Source organism: Coenobita brevimanus, chromosome 47 (genome assembly GCF_032717465.1).
Source record: "Coenobita brevimanus isolate Jiangsu-jjx chromosome 47, ASM3271746v2, whole genome shotgun sequence".
In the NCBI taxonomy this organism is placed as follows: domain Eukaryota; kingdom Metazoa; phylum Arthropoda; class Malacostraca; order Decapoda; family Coenobitidae; genus Coenobita; species Coenobita brevimanus.
The window spans coordinates 6,909,465-6,928,799 of record NC_137000.1 but is presented as its reverse complement, the minus strand read 5'-3'; the positions used below and the strand labels follow the sequence as shown (position 1 = coordinate 6,928,799).

The 19,335-nt window shown below is 39.7% G+C and overlaps 1 protein-coding gene across 3 annotated transcripts; it reads right to left on the bottom strand.

The window, feature by feature from the left end:
* Positions 1-402: 402 nt before the first annotated feature.
* LOC145398924 (BLOC-1-related complex subunit 8 homolog) lies at positions 403-15,103 on the bottom strand. Of its 3 annotated transcripts, XM_080271659.1 has the most exons (5): positions 14,986-15,103; positions 14,030-14,207; positions 11,750-11,857; positions 2,866-2,914; positions 1,395-1,528 (listed from the first exon to the last, which is right to left on the bottom strand). In XM_080271659.1, the coding sequence occupies exons 1-4, from the start codon at positions 15,047-15,049 to the stop codon at positions 2,905-2,907; spliced, it is 360 nt and encodes a 119-aa protein (XP_080127785.1). In that variant the 5' UTR covers positions 15,050-15,103; the 3' UTR covers positions 1,395-1,528; positions 2,866-2,904. The 3 variants fall into 3 exon arrangements, with proteins under 3 accessions (XP_080127783.1, XP_080127785.1, XP_080127784.1); XM_080271657.1 differs by lacking the exon at positions 2,866-2,914 and having other exon boundaries at positions 403-1,528; XM_080271658.1 differs by lacking the exons at positions 1,395-1,528; positions 2,866-2,914 and adding an exon at positions 6,667-6,739.
* Positions 15,104-19,335: the final 4,232 nt, after the last annotated feature.

The window sequence follows — 19,335 nt, the reverse complement described above, 5'->3', positions numbered from 1 at the left end:
TTTTCAGCCTATATGATGAAGCCAGAATTTTGAGGGCTTGAATGATGTGTGAATGGTAGCATGGCCAATTGAGCTGGGTAAACTTTGGCTGTCTGGACCTAGTAACTCATCACCCTGCCCTAGGGTGGGAAAGGAGGTCCAGATGATGATGATGATGACTTTATGGTATAAAAACAATGCATAAAAGGGCAAACTTTTGCTGTCTGGACCTTGTAACTCATCACCCTGCTCTAGGGTGGGAAAGGAGGTCTGGATGATGATGATGATGATGATGACTTTATGGTACAAAAACAATGCATAAAAGTATCAGACAAGAGTGGGGAAATTTCTTTAGGAGCTTCATTTTCAGGCATCAAAAAAATGCCCCATTAATCATACAAATGGTTTGCCAAGGTGGTGCATATTATTATCTTTAAAAAGGGGCTTGGATGAAAGAGCTCTCTGTTTATTGCCTGGCACTGCATACTACAATGAGCAGTCTTGGGGAACAAAAAAACAAAAAAAAATGTTCCAATTCACTTAAGCACTTTTCATGCAACACCATTTTTGTCACAAACTCCCTCCATCTTGTACTTGACCTTGCTATCCCTTCTTCCAGTCACCTCTCATACACCTTTTTAGTCAATCTCTCTCAAAGCAATTCTCTTAAGGCTTCTCAGTACATAAACCTCCACACCACATTCATCATTTATTCAGCTGTCCCCTCAAAGGCACTTCATAGGTAACTTCTCACAAGACACTCCATTTTACATCTTCCCCTCCAGCTTTGTCCAACCTACACTACTGTGCAATTGTGTTGGACATACTATACTGCACAGAAGTGAGCAAACGAATGGATCACGGCAGGTAAGGGGCAGCAACAAGGAATGGTTTTAACTAAAATTACAAAAATGCAGTTGCACATTATGCAATAGTATCCTGTTACAGAGCACATATCTGAGCATTAACATGTTAACTTAATATTAGTCACAAACAACTGGAAATTTTATGGGTACATTCACATACAACACAGAGAATGTTGGAGAGTGTCATATTCTCAAACCACTGCAAATATTTCACAAAATCCCACTTCCCAGCTGGAATAACACACTGGGGGACAAGCTCATGATAAAATTGGCAACTGCTTGTTAGTACCAAAGTTTACTAGTTTTACTTTTAGCTACATGTAAATCAGGGTAACTACACATAAATAACAAGCACCTCTAATGAAGACACGAAACACAAATCACAAGGAGTCTAGCAGGGATAGTGCTAAGTCAGGTTATCACTGTTTTCCTTGCTGCTTTCACCTCCTCCAGTCTCTTCTTCTTCTTCCTCCTCCGTTTCTTGAGGTTTGTCTTCCGAGTCTTTAGATCTGTCCTTGCGGGTATGGGTCTCATAGGAGGTGCGTGCATGCTGGAGGGCTGATTCCACCCGGGATGCAGTCTCCCTGAAGGCATCTGGTACTAGGAGGTCCGGAAGGTCCGGAAAGTCAATTGACGTGATATGGGAGGAAAGTCGCTTGTACATGCTCGGCTCTCGCTGTTTTCTGCACTCGCCAGCCATGACACAGAGAAGGAGAGAGAGAAAAAAAATTATTAGAAATACTTTTAAAGCACAAAACAGACTGTTGTACAAAATGGTAATAACAATAATTCTTGAATAAAGAAATAAACACTGTATGGAAAATGTCATATGCTGTAAGGTTTTATGTATGTTGATAAATGCTTATAAAATCTATGACTGGTTTCAGATTTCTGTTATTTTTGGAAACTGTGAGCAAAGCTGTGATAATTACAGTATTGTGTAAGTAAACACATTTGTAAGCTTTGCATCTTAACCCCTTGAATCTGGTGACATTTTAAAAGTTATTCTTCGCGCCTCCATACAACTTTATTGACGCAAGGAAATATCTCTTGCACTGAAGGAATTAATGAAGGATATATCTAACTCTAACAGTATGATAAGTCTATCGTTAGATCCATGACATTTTGGAGACACGAGGAATAAAATAAACGATAGGTCATTAGACAGAAGGGGTTAAATGAATTCAGTGTGTACTCGCTCAGAAATAACAAAATGTCACAAGGAGAACGGGGACAGGAACATTCAACTATCTAAAGTGCATCACTGAACTAATGCTGAAGTGCAACACTGGAGTTCACAATCTGGTGAAAAAATACCCATAAAAACACAAACAGCAACTTTAAAGGTTGCTCCTGGAATTCATACCAAGGTTTTCATCTTGCAATACTGATGTATATACAGTACATCATTAAGATGGTGCATACAGAAGGCATACTCTTAAAAGAACTGTGTATTACAAACAAAGAATGACACAGCACTTACTATGATTTTTTTTTCTTTTTCAGCAATGCATCAGACCAATAAAGATTGCAGACCATCATAGCAAATGTGTATTAGTAACTACAGCCTTGAACTACTTGTAAAAGTAAACAAATATATATTTGTTTTTAAAGCTGTGATGAGTATATCTCCTGAACACAATCAAATGTTATAGTTAATAATCATAATAATTTGGGACATTCACTAACAAATAAAGTACTAAATGCTAATTAGGGATGGAAATACTATACATTATAAACATTACTGTAAGTAACATTAAAAGAGAATAACTATACTAGTATGGAGAATCATTTGCAAAAATGCATTTTATATATATATAAAGAAATGGAACTTACCAAAAGATATGTTAAAATAAAATTCAAAACACTTCAGACCACATGAGACTGATGGGTCTGGCTGCACTGAGGGCCACAAGAGGAAGCAAAACAAACTAAGAGCAAAAATGAAATAAGGAAACAAGCTCAATGGACAAGGTATGCAAATGAAACCTGAGAAATAAAAATAATGAGTCTTACTTACATTATACAATCTGGGTGCAACTAAATGGTCAGATAGTAGCTATTTTGGTCTGAAACATGCAAGAGAGAACGGTAAATGAGGCAACTGTTCCGTGCTCTTGCCTTCCAATAGCTGTCTCCCTTGGCACACAAATCAGTAACTAACTTTTTTTTTTTTTTTTTTACTTCGGTAGACTTCCCAGAGGCCACATGTCAGCATAACTTGCAACTAACTCTTTGCAAATGTATAAGTAAGAAAAGGTATTCCCCCCCTCCCTCAAGTAACCACTCCACAACCAAGATACCGGTACATTTACCAGTATACTGTACATACACAAATGATACTTTGCAACTTAATCCAAAGGCTATGAACATTTTATTTTGAAGATGAGGAAAGAAAGCACCTGATCCTCTGAACAGCAAATCTACCATAACCCTGTTAACTCCAATGGATAACTCTAACACTTGTGATTTTACACTGGTGTGAAATGGTATGCAGAATAAAACTAAAGGTGATCATGAGTAAAAGCAATATTTTGGTGTCTGAAAGGAAAGAGCATGATACAATTAACCCAATGGTTACCCGATGATGCAAACTGTGTCCAACCCTGCCAGAATGCTGGAAGACCCCTCAGTCCCGTAGCTGCCCTATGCTCTGCACACTCCTTGCTCAGCACTCACCCGCAGTGAAGAAAAGTTTCTTATTCAATTACTCTCTTGTTTTTATTCACACTTCTACTGTCAAGAAATTATCATATGATGTGAATGAATCAAAGTTCTTTTCCAAAATGGAGAAAAATACTGTATTGTATATTTAGAAGAGAACTGATGAAAAATAGTAATGAACAGATGAAGTACATAAAAAATGCAGCTAAAAGTTCTACCTAACATATCACATGAACCATGTGAATGGCACAGCCCACTGATGGAACAAAGATTTTCAAAGGCTTTTGAGAAGCTGTGAAAAAAAATTATGAAATCATGTATCAAAATGCACCTAAACCCCAAGTCTGGTGGGTTTCCCTGCATGAATACCAAGGGAATTAAGGTTCTGGTCCCACTCCCCTTTATATTGGTTTCTGTGATAAAAAAGAGAAAATGAAGCTGTTCTCTCCCTATCTGCACCAAGATAATATTGATATCACACTAATAGTACTGTACCAGTAAGGGCGCATCCACACGTGCTCGAATGAGTGCTGGCAACATGTAAGCAACACAGTAACAAACATGCTACAAACATGTCGGGAACAGTAGCGTCCAGATCATACTGGCAACACCATGATGAAGTCTCAGCTGCCTATTATGGACACACATATCCCATTGCCCCTGCTGCCACTGTTCGATGCTGCACCGAAACATGTTTGCATACATCTGTCCAAATAATGCTGCAAACATGTTCCTGAACATGTTGCCAACATATGTTCGAGAGCATGTGTGGACGTGCCCGAATATATAAAGAGTTCAAATGGGGGGCAGGTTGGAGGAACTGAAGAAAATAACATAACAATCATTAAACGAAAACAGGCCACTTTTCAAGACTTTACTAAGATTCACTGAAAACTTTCCATTATCCACTTGCTGAGTTAACAAATCCAACCCAACTCTCATTTTGTGTTCTTATACACACAGATAATGTTATGTATTTCCTACATTTAAAAAATCCAGTTAATATAAAAGCAAAAATTCTAACCTGTTAGCACAACACAGGTCTTACTTTTTTCAAAGTTTACAGTAGCCACTTTATAAACATTATACAGTAAATATACTGCATATATATAGTATATATATATATATATATATATATATATATATATATACATATATACTGTACATATACACATGTACATACGCAGTAATACCCCGATATACGATACCCCTAGATGCGATACCCTGGCTTAACGATGGAGGTAGAAATACCACCATATGCCACCTAACGATGGCCAAACCTGGGTTTAACAATGGGCTTTTTTTTTTTTTTTTTTTTTTTTTTTTTTTTTGAATAAAATTGTGTGTTTAGGTTGATTTATAAACAGTTTCTAGACTTAGATTAATGTGTTTTAGTCATAGGTGGGGTGAATATTGTCACTTTGGGGTACAGTTTACTGAGGTTGATTTTTTCGACTTATATTTGATGATTTTCAGATTTTAGTTGCTGGTTTTAGTGAGTTATTTACAGGTGTTAGGCTTAGGTTAGCTTCTTTTACAGCTGTTAGGCCATTTAGATTGGCTTCAAGTATGTTTTTGGGCTCATTAGGGTGAGTTTTGGACTTGGTCGGGGGGTAAACCCAAGGGTGAAAAACACATCCCATTACCTTACATGTTAAAACTACTCCGATACATGATATCCTGCCTAACGATGGGTTTTTACCTAACCAATTGCATCGTTAGACCGGGGTTTACCTGTATATACACATACACATAGTATACAGTTTCAATATTATGGACTGGGCTCAAAGAAGTCTACAGATTATTTTTGGTTCTGTAAAATAATAGTCAAGTAACTCCATAATACACTGCACTGTTCACACCTCTTATGATGAGAAAGTGTTGGGGAAGACAGCTAGTGGAGAAGACAGAATATAATACCAAAATAAAGCTACAAATTAAAAGAAAAGCATATGTGATAGAATGTATTTTACGAAATTACCAAATATTAACCGCTTCACTATTTCAGGTTTCTCCTAAGCTGCACAGAATCATCTAAAGGTACCAAGAATAAACTAATAAGGAGCATCACCATATTAATAAGTTAATGGAGTCACTTTGACCTTTTCAATATGGTGAACTCTATTATATTTTACGAAATTACCAAATATTAACCCCTTCACTATTTCAGGTCTCTCCTGAGCTGCACAGAATCATCTAAAGGTACCAAGAATAAACTAAAAAGCAGCATTGCCATATTAATGAGTTAATGGAGTCAGTTTGACCTTTTCAATAAGGTGAACTCTATTCTGTTTTATGAAATGATTATTAACACCATGAGGTGATACTCTGAATGGGATACTTGCTCACTTTTCTAGAAGCGTTATCAACAAATGTCACTGTTTGCTTACAGCTGTAAGAATTCAGTTCTTGGTTGACGAGTACAGTATGTGTATTCTCGATCTGGTAGACCACGACTAGGGCTTCACCTGCTTACTAGTAGGCTTGGTGGACTCTACCAATACATATCAGGTCCATTGCAGGACCTTTAGAGGGAGTGTGATAGTCAGAAGTAACCCCACTCTATGCTGGCAAAGTACAAATAAGAAATGGGTGTCTGTAGGAAGAATGACATAAGTGAAAGTCGAAGTTCTGTAGTGGCTATGTTTGTGTGCGTTAGCGTCTGTACATCCCGTTAGAGACATAGGCACTGGAGAATATCCAAAACACATGGTAGTACAGTAATCTCCCATTTATCTGACACTGCACTACCTGACATCTGTCATTATCTGACAAAGCAAAATACTGTATCTGGTTGAATGAAAGCAATACAGAGTACCAGCTTTTCACTGCATTAACTGACAATATACACGGAAAAGGAATTTTTCAAATTGTCCACTGCTCCCCGTAAGATCCCCGTGCCACCAATGATGCCTGTGAAAAAAAAGGCCGCTGCCTGGTCCACTTCAGTCACAAGGTAGGAAGTCAGGTAATGGTGCATGATAAGTTGTCATGCAGTTTGTGGCCTTTATTGCCATACCTGAGCTTTTTCTGGGGCATATGTTGCTTGTCTTTGTGCTGTGTACATACCTGTAGCTCTTTTTTTGGAATATAAAACGTTTACATAAATATGCATGCATTTTATGTAACTTTCCTAGCTAGTCGCCTGCTTCTGGTTCTACTCAAATCCATCTACACATCTCACTCACTTTTATTAAGTAACAAAACCTTTTTAGTGCCAGTAGCTCCTTCTGCAGAATATAACAAAATATTTACAGTACATTAAATATACAGTATATGCAAGCCTTTGGCGGTGGCCTGTCTCCACTGTACAGTATTACGTAACTTACATAGCTAGTCATAAGCTTTTGGTTAAACTGCTATCCATCCATGCATCTCACTCTCGCTTTTAATAACAAAATATTCTTAGTGCCTGTAGCTCCTGTTGTGGAAAGTAATAAAATGTTTACGTAAATATCCAAGCATTTGGCACCAGCCTGTCTCTTTTGAGTTACATAACTTATATAGCTACTCACCTACTCATATCCATGTCGGCATCTAACTAAGGTATTACCCTTAATAAATACCAACATTCTTAAGTGACAGTAACTAAGCATACATTCAGTGTGAATGAGACAGGCCTATGATGGGAAATACTGTATTTTTAATCATTAAAATCGCATTGACAATTGAATGGTTGAGTAAGATCTAAATAAATATATAAAGGTAACTATCAGAAAATCGGTATCAAGATGGGTTTTGTGTACTGACAGGAAGACCTGTACAAGGTTTCATAGGGGGTTATACCTCCTACACAGCAGTTAGGGGAGAGAACTGTAAGGCATCATTTGAAAAAATGCATTATCTGACAAGGGCTTTGGCTAAATTACGGAGAATTAATGAGGGATTACTTAATCTTGCATATGTTCAAACCCTGTTGTTGCTGATTCACCTCTCTGTCTGGCTGAGCAGACCCATCAACTACAGGTAAGCTACTGCGTCTGTGGGGCCATCCTACAGGTAAAGGGCAGTACATATACTGTACTGTGAAAGGATCTGGCTTCCACTCTTGGCAGACAGGCTGTCATTCTTCTTCCCATGGAGAGGTGCGGGGAAATATGAGGAAGTCTGGCTCCTGGGAGGACTATGAAGCTGCTCCAACCATGCTGCACAGCACTACCATGCTCAGGCTCCTTGTCAACACCACAGTGAAGGGGTTAATAATGGGTACTGGTTAAACAAAACTTACTGATAAAATCTAAACTTCAAGTAAGGTAGCCATATGAAACATAATCAGTATCTTTGCTTTTTTCAGGTAAAATACAATTTACCAACAATGTATACTGGGTAGTACTAAATCAGCATCCTAGTAATGCAACATACCGTATCTGATCCTCATACATGAGAAAAAACTTGCAGCTAAAGAACAAAATAGTAAAAACTTGCATTAAAATACTGCTAAAAGAACCAAAAAACTGAGAGAGTTTACTGTTTTACTGTATCATCTGTCTCTACAAGTGACTCACGTTTGTTGATCTTCAAGAACTAACATACCTCTGGATGAATTTAGTTAACCATTCTTCCAATATATTTGTCCTGCAGTTATTCTGAGCAATGACTCTAGCAAATTTGTAAACTACCTCTCTCATGCTGTTTCCATTAATAATATAGCATTCTTATTTCATCATTAAATTTTAGGAAAATCCTAGTAGTGAAAGCTAATGAAACAGCCTGACATAAGTGTTAGCCAAATGATGTCAGCTTTTTTTAAGTATGGGCACATTTTTTACACCCTTTTTTAGATCAGTTCAGACTGGTTGGGACTGGTTTTATAACAGTTCTGGGGAGAAAATTCGAAAGGCTGAACCTAGTTCAATGCAGTCCTGCCTCTGGGGCAGGACTAGGTTAGACTGGTCTCAACTTCTCTCACTGTATACACCCATACCCCGTTATCTGGTGCATCGATAACCGGTGCTCTGCTAGACCGAAAACAAGAAATAGAGGAACATTCCCACAATCCAAACAATTTGAATGTCCATCGCCTCACTAGTCCGACACCTCACCTCTCCCTCAGTTTGAAATGAGGCTCCGCCGGTCCACCCGTCCTCCTTCCATCCCTACTCTTCTCCCCCCCCTCGTCCCTCCTCCATCATCCACCACACTCAGCGCTGCCAGGCATGTCTCCCTCCATCCCCTTGCCTTCCCCCACCCTTGGTTGTCTCGCTCTCCATCCCCCCATCCTGCCCAACCCCACTTGTCTCCCTCGTGTGTGTGTGTGTGTGTGTGTGTGTGTGTGTGTGTGTGTGTGTGTGTGTGTGTGTGTGTGTGTGTGTGTGTGTGTGTGTGTGTGTGTGTGGTGAGTGAGAGAGTGAGAGTAGTAGGAGAGAGTAGTGAGTGAATGAGAGTAGTGAGTGACTAGGTGAGTGATACTAGGGAGTGAGTGACAGAATTAGTGAGAGTGGTGAGTGAGTGAGTGAGACTTGGAGGGAGGGGGGTAGCAGGGCTGTTTGGCTTTCTTGCCTCATTCCCTGTGCTGCCACCCTCCACCCCCCCCCCCTTGTCTCCTTCCCACACCCCTGCTTGTCTCCCTCCCCATCCCCCACCCCTGCTTGGAGCACCGCCAGCAGCCTGCCTGGCCGTTTAGTTGCCCTGAAGCGGTGTTGAACACAGCACGTCTCACCACCCTACCCTCTTGCATGTGATGTTTGATGGGCCATTTTTTAGCAACAATATTGTTTATGAAGATAATAACATTATCTCTGGTGCTTCTGCGTCAGTCTCTATTGATTGAGAAAAGTATATGAGAGTTGGGGTTTGGGTCTGGAACATATTTCTGGGTTTTCTTCAGTATTTTATGGGGAAAATTGCTTCGATATCTGACATACTCGCTGACCGAACATTCTTACTGGTACACAAAACTGCCGGATATCGAGGTATGGGTGTACTGTACTGAAATAATGCAAAGTAGCACTGGGTGACAGGGACAGCCCAGTATCCCAAGGTCAGATATAAACAGCTGCTGGTGCAAAGCTCGTATGTGTAACTATATGATGATGTTGATGATGATGATGATAATAATAGTAATAATAATAATGATAAAGGTAATAATAATAATAATACAGTAAAACCTCAATATAACAGACTTCAATAGACGGGAATTTGCTTTTATCGGACTTGATGAGCTACTGGACTAAATTCCTATATATCGGAAAAAGTCCGACAAAGCCAGAAGCAGTCTGGACTGCCTGACCACTTCAGCTATGTTCACTACAATACGGGAAATAAAGGACATGTTTATCAATGTACAGTACAGTATTATTATAAATATTGGGTGTCTGCCCTTTCCTCTCCTCCATTCTTCTTTCCTTCCATCCTCTTCTTATTCCTTTCCCTCCTTCTTTCCTCGTCCGTCTACCTACGGGTGACTTTACACTCCCTTTTCTGCCATTCTTTCCTCTTCCTTCTGCCTGTGGGTGACTCTACACTGAGTGACAAGCCAAATGGTTTCCTGTACACCAGGAAACCATTTACTATGCTGGGTGGTAACCATATAACCAAATTTTGGCGCCTGGTGGTTTAGTGGGTAATTATTGCATTCCAATCGGATTGAGCCGGTGAAGGTTTATATCCAAGGGATGGTTGGGGTGTATTGCTCACGTAATGCCACTCAGGGATGAGTGAGGCTGGTCACTCTCATCTTAAATGTCGGGACCAACTTGCCTAGCCCCGGGCTCCTACGCTTCTCATGAGGCGACATAGGATTGGATGATGGATGAATGGATTATACCATTTGATTAATGTAGTGAAGTTATAACACAGTACAGTACTGCAATGGTAGTCAAAAAAAAAGGTTAAAAAACGTTCATGCGATCTGGACCAATGTCTGATATATCGGAAAAAGTCCGGGTTAGCAGGGGAAAGTCTGGATGTTGCTTTTATCGGAATTTCGCATTTTTTGGAATGGTTTGGACCCTAATTAGTCTGTTACAGTGAGGTCTTACTATAATCATCATCATCATCATCAATTATCATCATCATCACCACCATAACAGTAATAATAATACTGACAATAACAAAATTTAATTTTGCACAAATGCCAGCCAGCACTGACATGGGAAGGTGAAATACTGCAGATGTTAATTGAAAAGAACGCTCATTTAAAAATAAAATGAAATTATGTAATTCATTTATGTCTGAATCTGTGTAATAATTATACATCAGGAGAGAAGCACACAGCTGGTGAAACACTGTGTAGTATTACATTATCAGTACCTGTATATGATTATGGTGGCAGTACTGTACTTAGTAACGTTATTTCCTAATGACAATTCCTCAAGGATGAATAGCTACTATAACAGTTGCTTACAGTAACTACTGGTAACTGTTTATTTTTACAAACACTATAGTCTGCATGTTGTTTTCAAATTTCACTTTATGGCATGATAGGAACTCCATTACCATGAGTGTGATGGTAAAAGACTGCTATGTTCACACACATCATGAGATGCAGAAGAAATTAAATGCTGCTAACATCAGTGTTCACATCTGAACTGCTTTATTATCTTTTCTTTGTCTGCATATATAACTCAGCTAATTAATGGTTTTGTCTACTTCATCCTCCTGCCATGGAGCTTAATCCAGGATGGGACGACTTTCAGTCCATTCTCCCAAGCATCTAGGGATGTCCAGAAAGCTTATATCTGTCTGAACTGACCCAAAGTAGCTTGCAAAAGTCTGTTAGGTTGAAGGGAATACTGATCAAGCAGATGACAGTTGAGGAAAATTATCTGGTGTTCAATCAAATCATTATCAACTAACTTTTGAAACTTAACATAAATTAACATGGAAGGAAAGTAAAATATAAAAACAATAAAACAGAGATGAGATTTTGACAATTGATCAAACAGCAACAAAAGTGCCTACAGCTTACAGGATCATAAATCAGATCTCTCGAGATATAACTGAAGATGTTGGAATAGTATTCAGTAATACTGTACAAATACTGGTATGTAATCATAGTGCTCAAAAACTGCTTACAATAATATTAATATACAATGAAAAGTAATCCTTATACTGTATCAACTTTAGCTGACTCTCTCACAGAACAATAAATGTACCAAAACCAATAGCTACTGCAGCTGTACTGTACTGTATATGAATACTGTACTACTGTACCAATATTACATACATATGCACACTATAAAAAGTATAAATACAGCATATAAGGAAAGGTTCCCAAATCTTGCAAAAGCAACACATACCTGCGAGTCTGCTCGTATTTTAGTTGCTGACGATGAAATATTGCACTCTTCAAAAGTTCCTGAAGTGATGTAAACTTTTCACCAGCTTCATTCATTGTTCGAACAGCACTGGAAAATGTCAGCATTTGACTCAATAGTACGCATTAACCTTGTTATAAAACTGATAAAGACAGGAAGGATCTGAATTACAATAAGATGACATATGGAACTTTTAACCTGGTAATATGTTGATGATACCAGGTAGCTGGCAAAAAGCAATATATCTACGAGGAATGGTAAGTGAGTAAAAGACGGAATGAACAAGAAAACATACTGAATGATAATAAGAACAAAACAATTATGGTTGATGGGAGAGTGTATGGTCTTGTAAAATTTGGCAGCTATAGTATGAAGTTTAAGAGACAAGGAGAAATTAGAATGAACTGCAGACAGATATAAGGTGAATGATGTGAATTTTATTGCTATATATACAAGCAGTAACTAGATGCTGAACAATGTAAACATGGCAAAAACGGACTGTGAATTTAAAGAGGGAAGAAGAAGAACTGGAGAACATGGCAGCATTATGATTTGTAAAATGGTTAGTTTGGATGTGAAGAGGTTCCTGCAGAAGTGAAGTGGACCTTGCAGGAAAGTTTACTGCTTCAGACAATCTTGCATGAAAGTGAAACCAGTAAGGTGAATTACTGACAACTTTCTAAATTACAGGATGCACGTATAACCTTTCTCAGAATAGTTTCAGACATAAACAGGATGGATGGCACTAGTAAAAGAAATAAAGTACATAATAAAATTTTGGAATGAAAGGGAGGACTAAAGGAATGAGATATGATACTGGCAATTGGATACAGAGAAACATTTTTGAGATGATACATCTATTTTCAAGGACCGTACATACTCGCAAGTTAGGCATTTAAGAGTTTTGGAAAGTAAGACTAGGAGTAATGTTGGAAGAGGGAGGTCATAAGCTGCATGCAAGACTGAAAAGCTTTGTTTGAAGGTGAGAAACAAGGAAGGATAGAAAAGTGACAAAGACAGTGAGAGTCATACGTATGAATAAAGTAACCTGCAGGCATCTCTTTCATGGAGAGATCCCATGAGGGATCAAAACTGTGAATATGACAATGTAAAAGAACAGTAGTAAAATACAGTTTCATTAACAACATCCATCCATCCATCCACCATCCAATCCTATGTTGCCCCAAGAGGAGAATAGAGGCCCGGCACTTGCCAAGTTGGTCCTGACATTTAAGATGACAGTGACCTGCCTCACTCATCCCTGAGTGGCATTACATTAGCAATAAACCCCAACCACCCCTTGGATATAAACCTACACAGGCTCAAACTGATTGGCACCCCTTAGTTACCCAATAAACTATCAGGCACCATAATTTGGTTATATGGTTACCACCCAGCATGGTAAATGGTTTCCTGGTGTACAGGAAACCATTTGGCTTGTCACTCAGTGTAGAGTCACCCATAGGCAGAAGGATGAGGAGAGAATGAAAGAACGAAAGACAGAAGAAGATGGAAGGAAGAGAGGAAAGGGCAGACACCCAAAGAGCCGTACTAAATCAAGTGAGTACGTAAGTACTTGGGTAATGTGTTTAGTAAAAATGGAAGTTTGGAGGATGAAGTGCTTGTGAGGGTACAACAAGGAAAAAACATTGCTGGCTCTCTGAAAGCAGTGATAAGAAATTGGCAAGTGAGCACAGAAATAAAAAGGCTGCTGCTTGATAGTATTGTAATACCAACTCTAACATGTGGAAGTGAAGCTTGGACCTTGCTGGAAGGATACAAGTCAAGAGTGAGAGCAGTGGAAATGAGTTATCTGAAAGGTGCATGTGGAGTTACAAGGAGAGACAGACTGACAAATGACGAAGTGAAGGAGCGTTGTGGTGTAGATGTGGATGTGATAGGAAGCGTAAGGAGAAATACACTGAGCTGGTTTGGCCATGTGGAGTGGATGGAGAGTGGGAGACTAACAAGGAGAGTGTATGTGAGTGTGGTGGAGAGGGAGGGGGAGGCTGCAAATGAGATGGAGGGATGGAATGGACAGGTATATATGAGGAAGGGTGTTAGCAGTTGGGAGGGCAATGAAACAACATGGGACTGGGTGACATGGAGGAGATCTGTTTATGGCCACTCCTTATGGCATTCAGGTGTCTGGCAACAGATGGGTTATATTTATAGCACACTGACTTAATCATTAAAGCATCAACAAGGAAAAATCACCACATTCCAGCAATTTTATCAGTTTGACAAGTTTCCTGAGCCTACCTGAGTGCATATTCAACGTCATAACATGCTCCCTGGAGTTGTGAATGGAGGGTAGTGACATGCTGTCTGCGTGAGACTGTTGGAGGTAGTGCTCGCCGTACGTGCTCCTGAAGACGATACACTGCGAGGGATGGCTCATTGGCTGAGATGTGGATGTTTTCACTCACTCGTTCTAAGGCTAAAGAAACAAGAAATGTACAGGTAATATATCAAACAAAAACTACAAGAAAATTACTAATTCATTCAACTATCTTTTTTAGCTCACCACAATTAACACAGTAAAATATGGAACAAGATGCACTTCAATATACTACTGGGGTCAGGAGTTTTAGTTACAGTGTAAGGAAACCAGCATATGATAGACAATTGTGTTTAAATCTACTACTACCATTTAAACTCATGTATACATTTCAATTGTATGGGTTAAGTTAGGAACCTTAAAAGAAAAAATCAACACTCATCAGATTCATTCCTTGATACTAGTTGCACTTGTTCCTGTCATCTTTACAGAACAGTACTACTGGATACAGTACTCATTACTCCTCCATATACATTTTCCATAGCTAACACTGAGCAAACTTCTTCCATGATAAGTTGGCAGTAACTTAAATCATCTTAATACAATACTTTCCACAATACAACATAATACCATACACAGTGAGTCCTCATTTAAATTGTTTCATTACTGTACGAGTATTAAGCCAGTGATGATGTACCTAACTCCTATTATTCTCTAAAAGCAGCTCATGATTCACTACAAATTTGCTTTGAAGTTCAAGATTAGCATTTCTGTGTTTTTAATCCTTCAGTCATGAACCAGAAGCATGTTTCACTGAAAGTTGTTTGGGTTAAAGTATGGTAGCACTTTTCCATGCACACATTCCAACTCAGACACTGAGTGATGACTGACTATGCTACAACTGTCAGTACTGTACAGTAGTTCAACTGGTAACAACCTTTCTTCACTTTAACTTCTAAATCTGGGTCATTTGGAAGTTGAGGAGGGGAGGTAGCAGCCATAGTTGTCTTCACTGTGTTAGTACCTATACCTGCAGTACTCACATGAAGTAACAAGCCAGTATCAATCTGAAAAACACATACAGTATTAGTGAAAGAATGTACAGGTACTAGTAATTACTGAGTACTGGTAGACATGATCCCTTCAGTGTGAGGATGTAATTTTTTACTTTATTATCAATTATAGCAGCCAATTACTGTATAGTCAAGCATAGCATTTGGGATTATTCCCCTGAACCAGACCTAGATAGATCATATAGCCCTGCTAAGGTTACAGGAGAGTACTACCCTTCCCAGCAAGGCAGCTACAGGGGCGCAGTGCAATTTCTCGACCTCGTGATTTCGAGTCACATGCCTTACCACTGAGTCACCCTGCTCCCCATAGCTTAGGAGACTTTTCTAAACAGTGAGAATCAGACATAAATTTCAGTGATCCCTTCATTATGAGGTATGGTACCAGTACCCTCCAAAACTCATTAGCACTACAAAGAGACCACCAGACTCAAGGGATGAGTTACACTCATCATCCTAATTTTCTTTGTTCACACAGGAAGAGGATATCAGTATGGCCCTCTGATCTTATTTAATACAGTAATCCCTCAATTATCCGGATGTCCATTATCTGAACAATCCATTATCCAGACGCTATGAGCTGGCTGTTTGAAACCATTATTTGTATATTTTACCGTTTTATCTGGACAAAAAGCTTGCATCCATGTGGAAATTATGGCAGCACGAACACTGTCGCCTGGCTGGGCCATTTTTTTTTTTTTTTTTTCATGTCACTGCAGGGTATGGTCCTGCAGTGGTGACTGTTTGTCTGTGGTTGATGGGTTTGCTTAACCATGGTAATTGCTTGTCTGTGGTTTATAGGTCTGCTTGACCTAACAGAGTACTGTAAAACACCAGGAATAACTGTTGTGCGATGTACTTAAATAGCCTTTGACAATGGCTTTCAATGTCAGGGTATGTACAATAGGGGGCCAGGGGAGAAGTCCATTATCCAGACAGATCCACTACAGTACCCAGGCATGCCTTTGACTCTATTACATCGGATAATCAAGGGATTACTCTATGTGAATATATGGGAACACGTGTGGTGCACTATAGCTGTGTCACCAGAGAGTGAAACTGAACAAATAAATCATGGTATGACAATATAAAGTATCTGGCATCATCTTAAAGAATCTCAGCCAGAAATTCATACTGAAACCTGTGGATAATTATTCTAAAATGTAGTACAGATAGATTAGATAGTATAGTCTGATGGCAACCAACATACCAGAAAGGCTAAATTACAAGGTGGGGGAGGGGCACCAAGAACAAATTCCAAAAGTTTTACAACCACCTGGATAAAAGTTTATTACTGGTAATCCTGTAAATTAAACAAGACATGAGGGAGAAATGGAGTTCCCCTGAGCTAGACCCTGTATTGGATCATATAGCCCCACTAGGTTACAGGAGCAGGCTACCACTCCCGGCATGGCAGTCCTGGGTGAGGCTCGAACACACAATCCCCCGATTACGAGCTTGATGCTCCACCACTGAGCCATCGTGCCTCCTAACAACGATACATGAGGGCAATGATGTACCATAGTATGAAGTAAAATGCCATTATTTCAAATGAAAGAACATACTTTTCTAAAAGTATTTTGGTGTGATGTGTTCATATCCAATCTCCATTTCCTTGGACAAATCACATTTTTTTTAAGATATGACTATTTGATTCCTAAAATGGCAATTTTTATGTGAGAATGACATCATTCTGATCTATCCTGAGAAGTTTGCAGACCTAACCTTGGTTTTCTTCAGATAATGGTTTATTCCCCTTAACTTCTTCACTTCTGAGCCCCTATGTTGTACTGTATACTGTACCTTGAGCCGAGCTGTCACTGATTTGTCAAAATCCTTTGATTCTGAAATTTCTGGTCTGCAATTGTTACTTGTGGTCATGTGCATACACAAATGACATTGTGAATTCCATTATCCACTCATGTGCAATACTATACCTATCAGGCATGCTCAGCCATCATACTGGGTACACAAACTCGGAAGAATGATTTTATGACTATTCATACGTTCTCAAGTATTACGGGTATATTCAAACTTTCTTACATGTGCTATGTGGTTTTCAATACGTACAGAGTACAGTAAAAGAAAGAAGTGGAGGAACGATTGGGCAAATATGAATTGGAGCAGATGGGGGACGTGGAAGGTGTGTGCAAGATATTTACAGAAGAAATATGTGCAGCATGTGATGTGGTGTGTGGGAGGAAGAGAAGAAGGAGGGGGGGTGCAAGGAACAGTGTGGTGGACTGAAGAGGTGAGACAGGCTGTGGCACAAAAGAAGAAAGCATACAATGAATGGATGAGAAATAGGGGCGTGGAAGAAGTTGAGAGGCAGAAGAGAGAGTTATATGTAGAAAGAAAGAAAGAGGTGAAAAGATTAATAAGAGAGAGTAAGAAGAGAGTGGATGAGGAATTTGGAAGGAATTTGAGTGTAAAGTGGAGGGACTGTAAGAAAATGTTCTGGAAAGAGGTGAAGAGAGTAAGACAGGGTGGAAGTGAGGTTAGCAGGGGAGTGAAAGATAAAAATGGTAGATTACTAGTGGAGAAGGGAGAAAAAGTGAGCTGATGGAGAGAACACTTTAAGGAATTGTTGAACATACAGGATGGAAGTAATGCGAGTATAAGTGGCTGGGGAATGGCTGGGAGAAGGAGGGAGGTGAGAAGACAGGAAGAAATCAGTAGGATAGAAGTTGTGGAAGCAATGAAGAAAGTTAAATTGGAGAAAGCCCCAGGAATTGATGGAGTGTGTGGTGAAATGCTGAAGCATGGGGGAGAGATAGTAGCAGAATGGACGTGGAAGATGTGCAGATTGGCCTGGGAGGATTGGAAGTCGGGTATAATTATTCCATTGTACAATGGAAAAGGGGAAAAAGAAGTGTGTGGTATTCATAGGAGCATTTGTCTTCTTAGTATAATAGGAAAAGTGTATGGTAGGATACTTATTGACAGAGTTAGAGAAAGAACAGAGGAATTAGTTGGAGAAGAACAGGGAGGCTTTAAGAAGGGAAGAGAGTGTGTAGATCAGATATTCATTCTTAGATCTTTAGTGGAAAAGTTTCTAGAGAAGGGAAAGAAGTTGTATGCAGCTTTCATGGATTTGGAGAAAGCATATGACAGGGTGGACAGACAAGGATTGTGAAGAGTATTAAGAATATATGGAGTAGATGGAAAGTTGTTGAATGCTGTGAAGAGTATGTATGATGGTGCTAAGGCTGCAGTGCGTGTGGATGGTGAACTAAGTGAATTTTTCTCTTTGGAGGTTGGGTTGAAACAGGGATGTGTCATATCTCCATGGTTGTTCAATCTGTTCATGGACGGGGTAATAAAAGAGGTACAAGGTAGGGTAGTGGATGTTGGAGTGGCCCTGGTGAGAGAGGATAGTGTTTGGAAACTCCTTGTACTATTGTTTGCAGATGATACTGTGTTGTTGAGTGAAGACGAAGGGGAGCTGCAAAGTTTGGTGGATGAGTTTGGGAGAGTGTGTAAGAAACGGAATTTAAAGGTGAATGTAAGGAAGAGTAAAGTGATGGTCTTTGAGACAGGTGAAGTCAGTGAATGTACAGCGTGGTTGGATGGTGAAGAATTGGAAAATGTGAGTACGTTTAAGTACTTGGGTAGTGTGATGAGTAAGGTTGGAGGTTTGGAGGGTGAAGTGCTTGAAAGGGTACAGCAGGGAAGAAAGGTTGCTGGTTCTTTGAATGCAGTGTTAAGAAACAGGGAAGTGAGCATGGAAGTGAAAAAGTTACTACATGACAGTATTGTGATACCAACTCTAACGTATGGAAGTGAAGCTTGGACGTTGTTGGAAGGACACACGTCAAGAGTGAGAGCAGTGGAAATGAGCTATTTAAGAGAAGCCTGTGGAGTCACATGGAGAGACAGGCTGACGAATGAGGATATACAGGAGCGTTGTGGTGTGGATGTGGATGTGATAGGAAGTGTTATGAGGAACACACTGAGGTGGTTTGGTCATGTGGAGAGGATGGAGGGTGAAAGACTGACGAAGAGAGTGTATGTGAGTGAGGTGGAGGGAGGAAGAGGGAGGGGAAGGCTGAGGATGAGATAGAGGGATGGGGTGGGAAGGTAAATGAGAGAGGGGGGTGTGAGTTGGGAGCAGGGCAGTGAAATGGCGGGGGACAGGACGACGTGGAGGCGATTTGTTTGTGGCCATCCCAAATGGGATTGAGGCGTCTGGCAATAGATAGACAGACACTACACAA

Coding starts and splice junctions, on each gene's coding strand:
- LOC145398924 (XM_080271657.1), bottom strand. CDS start 15,049: ATGGCTGCTACCTCCCCTCCTCAACTTCCAAATGACCCAGATTTAGAA. Junction 14,208..14,985: donor AGAAGTTAAAGTGAAGAAAG/GTTGTTACCAGT, acceptor TTGTTTCTTTAG/CCTTAGAACGAGTGAGTGAA. Junction 1,529..11,749: donor AAATACGAGCAGACTCGCAG/GTATGTGTTGCT, acceptor TGGCGAGTGCAG/AAAACAGCGAGAGCCGAGCA.